Genomic DNA, 10,088 nt, shown 5'->3' with positions numbered 1-10,088 from the left:
CATTGGAGCCATAGTGATGTACGCAGCTCTAGTAACGGGGCACATCATCTCAAGAAATTCTATTAATTCCTACTCACCTTGGTGTTGTACTACATCAAATACGACGTAATGCTATATTATATTAACGAAAGCATGCCATGCTGCTTTATGTTTATGCAATTTTGGATTTTATTTATGACGTAATGCTATATTATATTAACGAGATATTAGATTAGATAGTAAATTTGGGTTTAAAAAAATATTAATTTTTTAATTAAAATAGTATGGGTGTAAAAAATAAATTGAGTGTCAAAAGAGGTTACAAGAGTTCAAATAAAATTACCCCCTTACTTTTCATACTTTTTTTTTGTTCGTGAGATCAACGATCAAAAAATTAGTAAAAATGTGTGGGAAGTAAAAAAAAGGGTGCGTCAATCGGTTCAAGTTTTTCATTGAATTACTCCAAGCACACTTTGAAAATTGGCTTTTCTAACGAGCTAGCAAAAAGGAATTTGTTATCGGAAAACTAATGGCATAAATGTTTACAATTAGACTAGAGAGCTATTAGACCCACGCTAATATCTTATTTCTCCACTTACATTATAATCTCACTCACTATAAAATGTTAAAAGTTGAAATGCGATTTCCACACCCACTATTATTTTTAAAATAACCTCGGATATATTATTTATCCACCCATTATTATTCCTATCGGTGAAACATCACATAATTACCGTCTAAAAAATTAATTTACTTAGCATTACTCTTTTAATCCTATAATATACATATTATCTCTATACTAAAACCCGGTGGAGAAGTACTGTTCATTAATAGTGCCGTTCCGGTTTCGTCCCTCATTTTCTTCATGATTTTTTGGCTTTAGTGGGATTGGGCAGTAAATTGGCCATTTTGCCCTTCATGGTAGGTGTTCCCCCGAGGAAGAAGTTAGAGTGGGTTAGTGTGGGACTTGAACCACTGGGTCGCTAAAGTTGGCAAGCGCTTGGATTACGGGAAGACTTCCGCGTCTTCCTAAGTCCTTGACGTTCTCGACGCCCGGGGGTATTTAGGGGTAAGGAGGGAAGGCTAGGGCTAGGGTTTCGATGGAGGTCCGGGGGTGGGCTGAGAGAAGTGGGGTTACGGTTGTCAGGTTTTTGGGTGTGACTAGTATTGTTATGGTGAGGCCGTGAAGGGCTAGCTGGTGGGTGAGGTAGGATCGGGAGCATGTTTTCTTGGGCGGGGTACGGAAACACCAGGACGTGGGGGTGCTTAGAAATCGACATGGTTTTTGTTTTCTGCGTGGATGTTGTGTGAAAAGTGGGAAGATCCATCTTAGATAATATATAGTGTCCAATAAAATGAGATTAGTTGGTTGTTGTGGACACAGGTTTGATAACTCTGTTGGTCTTGTTTGTTTGTTTTCGTTCCTTTTGAACATTCACCAACAGGTTAGAAAATCGGCAAACATGCATGCAATGATGGTCGTTTGGACAATTTGTTTTTTGTTTTTGTTAGATCAGTAACTGTTTTTAGGGTTGAGATTGGTCGTTTGGCTGGTTAGCGAAAGGGGATTCGGTTGTTTTGTCGACTCACGAACTGGTAGGGATTTGGTCTACTTCCATAGGACAATCAAATTTATGAGAGGAATTAACATAACCTCAAACAAATCACAGTGTGTTATATAGTTGTTTCCCCTACTTTGAACGTTAAAATACATGATTATGCATAATATACTCCTACAATACTGCCACATTAGTGTTCCACTTGCATTAACGTTGGAGATAGTGCAAATATATTGCCACAAAAACCACATACATACAGAATATTGAAGTGTGAATGGAGAGAAAGAATGAGAACGTGTGTCGTTTTTCTAATGTTATTCAAAACCTTTATTATAGTATTTCTATTAATTAAGGGAATTTTATGAAATTATTTAATACCTAAAATGGTTTTTGATCCACACACACATACATTTACCGTTGTGTATGGTAGCCACAAAATGAGCATAAGAGCATTCACATATAAACATGCAAAGAAATTTCAAATTTGCAAGACATCGAGGTGCGGAAAAAAAAAAAAAAAAACCAATTAAGAAAGAGTGCAAAGTAAAATTAGAAAGATGCTAATTAATTAGTACATTACTGAAATTAGTATATGAGGCTCTCCAGTCATTATTCATGTTCATGTCAGTTATTCTTAGGAGGGTGGTGCCTTGGTGAATGGTAATCCTGACTAAACGCAACAAATCCTGCATATTCCTGATCATGGTCGACACTTTTCTCAGAAAATCGACTTGCAGTACTACTTTCTTTGCATTCCGCATTGCCGCATGAAGATTTTCCCTCAAGGTCGGAGCTGCTGCTTAACGTCTTGGAGCTCCTAGTTCTTCTTATAGCGCCGTCCACCGCTACTTTAACGTCCTTCTCTAACCTCGCCGCTGCCACTTTCCTTCCTCCTATACTCTTGTCCTTCTTAGTTGCAGTAGGAGGACTAACCACTTCATGATGATCAATATCTTGTCGCTGCACCTGTATATCATATATGTAAATATATCGTTAAATCAAACCTATAAATGTATATATACGAGACTAGAAATTGTTTGAGGATAACAATAAGTATTACAAATCATACAGTTTGAAGTGCTAGATTAATTACATCAAATTGCAGAGTGTGTAAAATACATCCAATACCGTACGTACCTTTGTAGTCGAAACAACTTTTGTCACAACTGCACTTTCGCCTTCAAATTGTAGAAAATCGCAATGTTATTGTGGATAGTAAGCTTAAACATTCCATAGTAACAAACATAATTTAATTCAAAAATATTAAGGAAAAAGTGAACAATAACACAGAAGAAGAAGAAAGGAAGGCAGATACCTAATTGATGACGGGAATTCGCTGAGATATTCCATATGCTTGCAGCAGAAACAAGCACAAACACCAAGCAGTAAGAAAACTTCATAGGACCCAAATCTCAGTCTAAGCAAGAAGAATTAATGGAATTATATCTTATCAGCACTTCAGTGAGTCGGTGAATGTGTTAAATCTGCAGGATTTCAAAGAGAGTCAAATGTGTAAAACCCTAGTCAAATATATAGGGGGCAGCCACACACACACATACCCTAAGTCAATTCAAACTAGCTAGGGGACCTAACTAGGGTTTCCAAAAACGTACATATTTTATGCATATTTTAATTTGAAAGGGTGTGGCCAAGAACACCTATTACAAATACTACATAAAACATCGTGTCAACCCATGTGTATTTTGATCTGGGAACGAAGATTTCAAAGCATTTTGAGAGACAATTTAATGTGTGTTTCTCGAATTTTCAGAAAATTACCCTAACTAGTAGTGTATATATATTTTTTAACCTCTAGAGGAGAAACGTAGTACTGTAACGTGGAACGGAAGCTACGGACGTTAAAGTGTTTTGTGCCTGTCTGCCGCCATATACACATACATCGAAGAACTAACATTGAAGAACTAGCTTGGCCTAATTTCTTTTTGCATGCCGCGGTTGCCAAAACCTAAACCCTAATTCCTCAATTCCATGTCTACATTAATATATGATTTTTGGTAGGCTACTGTTTCTAATACCTAGAAACAACTAACAATGAATATGTTAGATCATCTCCAAATAAGATGTCAAATTTCAAACATAAAATTTAAATTTTGACAGCTTATGTGCTACTTTGACATCTTTTAAAGTTTTGTTCTCCAACCAATATGTCAAATTAAATTATCATTTTATTGTTTTATAAAATAAATTATTAAACTAATTAAAATTTAATAAAGGACATTTAAAGTTTAATCAGTAATATGTTCACCTTCCTTGATTGAAAAGAAGAAAAAATTAGGATAATTGCATCGGTCAACTCAACATTAATTATAATAAATTATTAAACTAATTAAAAATTAATAAAATACATTTAATAATTAATAATAAAAAAAACATTTGAAGCTGTTGTCAAATTTGACAGCAACCTCTTTTGCTGCTAATTCATGTCATCGCCACATAGGATTTGGCACTTCGGTTGGAGAATATTAGTGTGGTCTTTTTTTACTGTTATATCTGATATATACATTTTGGCATCTCCTTTAGAGATGCTCTTATGAGTTATAATCCAAATCTTTATGTGTCTAGTTGGTGAGAAAAATAGGTTTGTAAATGAGAAAGGTATTTCCTCTCTCGTGTATTGTAAGTTTATACTTTAAATTTGTATGAAAAGGAACAAATGGTAAAACGACAACGCTCATCAAACTCTTGTACGATAAAAATTGCAATAGTTACTGGCCTGAGTTGTAGGATTGTGATTTCTTTATTCCGAGGAATTCCTTGTATGCCTAATGAACTTGTACTTTTGTATATATCGAGCCTCCTAAAGGGAAGAATACACATCAAATAATGTAACATAAGCAGAAAAAACCGAAAACACTGCATTGGATCAAATTTGAATAAGAAACATCCATGTATATGAGTTGCATGTAGTGGATTTTTGAATCACTACTCTCTTTCATATATACAATTAAGTGCTCGCAAATATGTTTAGAACTAATTATTTTGGAATTAGAATATTATTAAAGGGGTTTTTATCGATCCAACAAAGTTTTTCAGTGGAGAAATCTTTCAGTGGGTGTCCCTCGTCTAAAGTGTAACTCTCATTTGTTTTTTACTTTACCCTAGGGAGCAACTCATCAAACCGCCTCTAAATGTGTAACTTTTTTCCAGGGTCGGAATTTGTGCAAATGTTATGTAGGTGCATGCCATTTTGCGTATAGCTACCACAATCGTGTGCTGCATGCATGCCACCACATTTTATACCAGCTACTTTTGCAAGGGGTAATATTAGAGAGTCCAAATTTTTAAATCAAATTTAATAAACCAAATGATTTGGATGTTAATGATTGGATTATTATTAAGTGTTATTAACATGCTGATTTTTTTTTTTTTTTTTATGACACTCCATTTGGTTTGCAAATTTAGTTTAAAATTTTGATTTCCCTAACATTACCCTTCATAAGATGGTACGAGGCAGCAGAAAGGAGATTGAGTTTTCAACGTTACCTAGGTCTACATTGCTTGAAGAATCATTATATATTAGATCAAATGAGTTTAAGGAAATAATTGTGAATTGTATATCTACATAAACAATGTAAAATTCAATTTGAATTTGAAATAATTAGGTACCATGTATCATTAGCATTCATGAATTAATTTTTTGTTTTTCTATTTATGTGAATCCACGCACTTATGTATTTTCTAATATTAAATAGTTTAATTCCTTGCATTGGAAATATTATATGACATTCCAATGAGGGTGATTTAGTCTTTAAAAGGGTAGTGACTCCATATATATATATATATATATATATATATATATTTTTTTTTTTTTTCCCTCTGCACTCTTCTCCTCATTTCTATTCTCTAATTTTCTCATAATTTTTCTACTGTGAAATTTCAAATGCTAGAAAACAAAAAGGTGTTTGCATGATGAGAAAAAGAGAATGTGAAAATTACTTAGATTTTCTCGTCTGCAACAAGTTGTAACTCAAGTGAGTTCTAGTAAAAGTATAGGTTTATTTTCTGTTGGTCGGTGTTTTTCGCACATTTCTTTTTACATTTAACATACTTTTTTTAATTTTTTGTTGATATATCAAATAAATTGAATAAGACCAAGAGATAGAGATTAACAAATAGTTTGTGTGAGGTAAAATTAGTGGATGGATAACACTACCATTTTAGCTACGCCTCCTAAAACTCTACCTTATCTCACTTTACCCTTTGAAATTTAAGTTTCACACTTTACACTCCGAAATTCACTATTATCAATTGATTCACTTTGCCATGGCAGCCATATTAGCAATTAAGCGGCATCATCATACCACATCTCAATTTTAACAGTTCTATTGATGAATTTGACGTAAAATGACAAAGTGAAGTAAAAATAGAATTTCGAAATACAAAATGACAAAATTTGAATTTTCGATAACAAATAAAGATCAAAACAGAGTTTCAGTTAAAATAAGGCAAAAGTAAATACAGTCCAATATGTAATCATTTGATGCTCCCTCAGCCATCCCCCACCCAGCCACCCACTCATTTTGTTTTGCTTATTTTTTCATCAATTACCCCACAAGTTCATCATTCATTTTACTTTTGCATTTTGGCTCTCTCAATTTTAAAGTCCGCTGGGTTGCAATGTAAGGCAAGTCATAACATGATTCCTGTAGATTTTTTAAGAGCAAACATTCAAAATAAATTTTTAATCTAACTGCAATTCTATGAACTATTTATTTATTTTTATTTTAGTTTGCTACTATATATTTGCCTTGGAACTGACCTTTTGTGTGAAAATTTGGTTCTTATTCGCTTTTAAGGAAAATCAAATTTAAAATCTCTCACTTACAAATATATAGAGATAACAAATAATTTTTTATTTTATTTTATTTTTGAACAGAGATTTTATTATTATTTTTAAACATATTTTCCAACAATTCATTTATTTTCCATTTATTTCAAAGAAACCAACGTATCACAATCCATTTGGTAGCTGTAAAATGGCCTCATTGATTTTATTTTTACCAAAATAAATTCAAGGTATGATTTTTAGGCAATTGATTTGCAAAATTCTTGCTCTTTCTTTTTCCTTTTATTCCTTGGATTTTCTTTTTTGTTGTCCCATATGATTATCCGACAAGAATTCCTTGCTCTACATATCTTGTCGTGTCCTTCAAATCTTTGGCTCTGAATACCGACATTGAGGACTCGTTTGAAGTATTTTTTAAATTGTTGAAATTGGTTTTGGTGAAAATATTTTTATAATCAATATTTAGTAAAAATGCAAGTGAATTCTGAAAAATCATTTGAAGTGTTTCCTATAAAAGCACCATTTCAAATGCTTTTGGAACTTAAAAAATATATATATATTTTTTTTAAAACCGTTTTTGGTCATTTTGAAAAACACTTCAAAACGAGTCATAATTCAGGCATTTTATCTCTAAAAACAAAATGGAAAACCTTGTTTCTTTTTTAAGAAATTAAAACACAAACCTTTTAAACCTTCATGCTTTAAATTCCCATGATTCAAATTCTCATATTTTGCATTTCATATATCACACAGTCTCATACCAAAAAAATACCAACTTCAAAAACAAAAGCCAAACTTTACTCTGCACCACAATTCTCTCCCAAAATTTTCCACGGATCAAGAAATGGGGTCTGCAACATCGTCTATGGCTGCAAAGTTCGCATTCTTCCCACCGGACCCTCCGTCATATGACACGTACATCGACGAACCAACCGGGAAAATGAGGATCTCCGATGTTCTTCCTCGAGACGATGTTGACGTGGTGAAGCTGAGCACAAAAAAAGGGAATGAGATCGTGGCTATGTATGTCAAAAATCCAAATGCTTCACTCACTCTGCTTTACTCCCATGGAAATGCTGCTGATATTGGTCAGATGTACCACATTTTCACTGAGCTTAGTCTTCATCTGGGTGTCAATCTCATGGGGTCAGTATATATTATATCACTTTTCATGTGCTTTTCCTTCTGATATACGTTCCCACTTAATTTACGTTTCTCGAGAAGTGATTTTTGTGCACAGTTGTTTATTTTTGACATTTAAATTAAATAAATCAAATGAAAATAATCTCCGTGTTTAGATGGTATCTATCCAGATTAGTCGTGATTTTTTTTTTTCTTGTGCTATATTTGCAGCTACGATTATTCTGGCTATGGACAATCTTCTGGAAAGGTATAATCTGCCCAGCTAGCTAGTTCCTATATAAATTTCTGTAACTAAATCAATTGTGTCAAATCCGGTATTTGATTGAACACGTGTCACTGACATGACCTGATTTGGCAAATGGCATATTCTAAATCCCGATTATTTTATAAAGAACTGTTTGTTTACTTCTTTGTTTTGGATTGGGAAAAACAGCAGTTACCATTTAGAAATTTGATGTTCCCAAGTTTATGCATAGATGATAAATTAATGCTTCTTTATCCCCGCGATATATCTCCTCTCTCTCTTTCTCACTCGTCTATGAGCTATCAAGTGAGAAAACAAGAGAGTATGAGATGTATCCCGTTACACGAGAGATTTTTTTGTCTAATTTCGGACCAGATTGACGATAATGTGCCTTTGTGAAATTAGCCAAGTGAGCAGGACACATATGCAGACATAGAGGCAGCTTACAAATGCCTTGAAGAGAAGTACGGCATAAAGGAGGAAGACGTTATTTTGTACGGACAGTCAGTTGGTAGCGGACCGGCTTTGGATTTGGCCATTCGTTTGCCTAACTTGAGGGGTGTTGTTCTTCACAGTCCGATACTGTCCGGCCTTCGAGTGATGTATCCTGTCAAGAAAACATTCTGGTTCGACATTTATAAGGTTCAAACCTCTTACTTTTTGCACTCTCGTTGAACAAAATCAAATTTTTCGTAGACCGGTTTATTGAATTCCACCATGAAATGTTTTGTGTTTGTTGCAGAATATCGATAAGATCCCACATGTCAGTTGCCCAGTTTTGGTGATTCATGTAAGTCTTCATATATTAATTCTTGGAATACTTTGATCCTGCCACATTTCTTTGCAATTCAATAGTTGCAGTTTTGGTATGGACCTTTTGGTAATTCATCTAAGTCTTCATCTATTAATTCCTCGTAAAATAGACGGTAATCTTTTAATAAAGAACGGACATCATGCACAAAGAATTTACGTTTTGACTGTAGCCTTGGAATTTTCTAATCCTACCACATTTCTTGGAATAATCCCAAACTCCTTTGTTTAAATTTTATAGGGAACTGAAGATGAAGTTGTGGATTTCTCGCATGGAAAACAGCTGTGGGAGCTTTGCAAAGAGAAATATGAACCCTTGTGGCTCAAGGGGGGCAACCATTGTAACTTGGAACTCTATCCAGAGTACTTGAGGCATCTCAGGAAGTTCATATCTGCCATAGAGAAACTACCCCGTCTTCGAAATTCAACCGAACAGAATGCAGATCAATCGGAGTCACCTCTGAAGACTGAAGACAACAAGGACAAGGCAAGATCAAGCACTGACTTGAGGGACAAGTCTAGGTCCAGCATGGGGCAGCGAGACAAGTCTAGGCTCAGCACAGACAGTAAAGAGAGATCAAGAACAAGCACTGAGAAAAGAGAGAAGTCAAGAAAGAGCACAGATCGGTCTGGAAAGGCAAGGAGCAGCATAGATCAGTCGGAGAGAGCTAGAAATAGCTTCGACCGGTGAGTTGATTATTGATAAATTTATGTTTTATCCATTTCGTTTACAGTTTTTGCTAATGCCGGCTTAAAATCAATGGTGGCAGATTGGGAGATATGGTGAGGTCAGTTGGATTGTGTAACGTAGATTGTCTGAAGCAGGCCGTGTTAGAGGCTTGAGTGCTCTCGTACCTTGGATTGCAATTTGTTTATATACTGGTACATGTTTGGTTGATGGAATGTTTGGCTCAAGGGAATGCATTTTTGCCCTAATATCTTATCAACTTGTAATAGCTCAATGCAGCGCCACTCCTCGCGGGGTTTTTCTTTTTGATCCGATCCAATCCAATCCAATCCTAGACGCCAAACTTGACCCTCGAGGCCGTCTCGGTCTCTTGTGATTTCTGATCTTAAAATATGTTGCAGGGTTTTTCCTTCTGAGTTTATTGAATGTTTCACTGCAAAAGCTAAATTACACATTCACCATGTTGGAATGTAATGTCAGTTGTAGCCATGTTTCAGATTGTCTTGGTTGATATGGTTGAGTTGGCAAAAGGAGGGAGAGAATTGCCAAAAGACAATAGAAGCAAAGCATATAAACCAAAGATTGAACTTAAATGGGTACTTATTGGCTAATACAATCAGACAAGTGATTAATAGCTCAATTTGTTAACATTATTCGATGGAACAGTTTCATTAAGTTAATTCAATTTTAATTTTTTTCTATTCACATTTTTAACAGATGATCGATGTGAGCTAAATTTAAGACGTATTTAACTTTAAATATAACACAAAGTTGACAAGTTACTATACGACTGGCAAGTTAATTCAATTTTATTGCTAAAATTAGAAAAGAAAAATGGAAAATGAAGAGGATAAGGTT

At 34.5% G+C, this 10,088-nt stretch overlaps 2 protein-coding genes across 2 annotated transcripts; one reads left to right on the top strand and one right to left on the bottom strand.

Annotated features, from left to right (window-relative positions):
- Positions 1-2,162: 2,162 nt before the first annotated feature.
- Positions 2,163-3,021, bottom strand: RGF3 (root meristem growth factor). The gene is made up of 3 exons (XM_088687409.1): positions 2,854-3,021; positions 2,676-2,716; positions 2,163-2,504 (listed from the first exon to the last, which is right to left on the bottom strand). The coding sequence occupies exons 1-3, from the start codon at positions 2,936-2,938 to the stop codon at positions 2,163-2,165; spliced, it is 468 nt and encodes a 155-aa protein (XP_088543535.1). The 5' UTR covers positions 2,939-3,021.
- Positions 3,022-7,061: 4,040 nt separating this feature from the next.
- Positions 7,062-9,536, top strand: LOC137732551 (uncharacterized). The gene is made up of 6 exons (XM_068471870.2): positions 7,062-7,491; positions 7,699-7,735; positions 8,138-8,374; positions 8,475-8,522; positions 8,784-9,229; positions 9,313-9,536. The coding sequence occupies exons 1-6, from the start codon at positions 7,190-7,192 to the stop codon at positions 9,383-9,385; spliced, it is 1,143 nt and encodes a 380-aa protein (XP_068327971.1). The 5' UTR covers positions 7,062-7,189; the 3' UTR covers positions 9,386-9,536.
- The last annotated feature ends 552 nt before the right edge of the window (positions 9,537-10,088 follow it).

Source organism: Pyrus communis, chromosome 16 (assembly GCF_041283825.1).
Source record: "Pyrus communis isolate YQ-2024b chromosome 16, ASM4128382v1, whole genome shotgun sequence".
Taxonomy (NCBI): domain Eukaryota; kingdom Viridiplantae; phylum Streptophyta; class Magnoliopsida; order Rosales; family Rosaceae; genus Pyrus; species Pyrus communis.
Note: the sequence above shows the minus strand (reverse complement) of the source record. Positions and strands in the feature narration are given on the sequence as shown.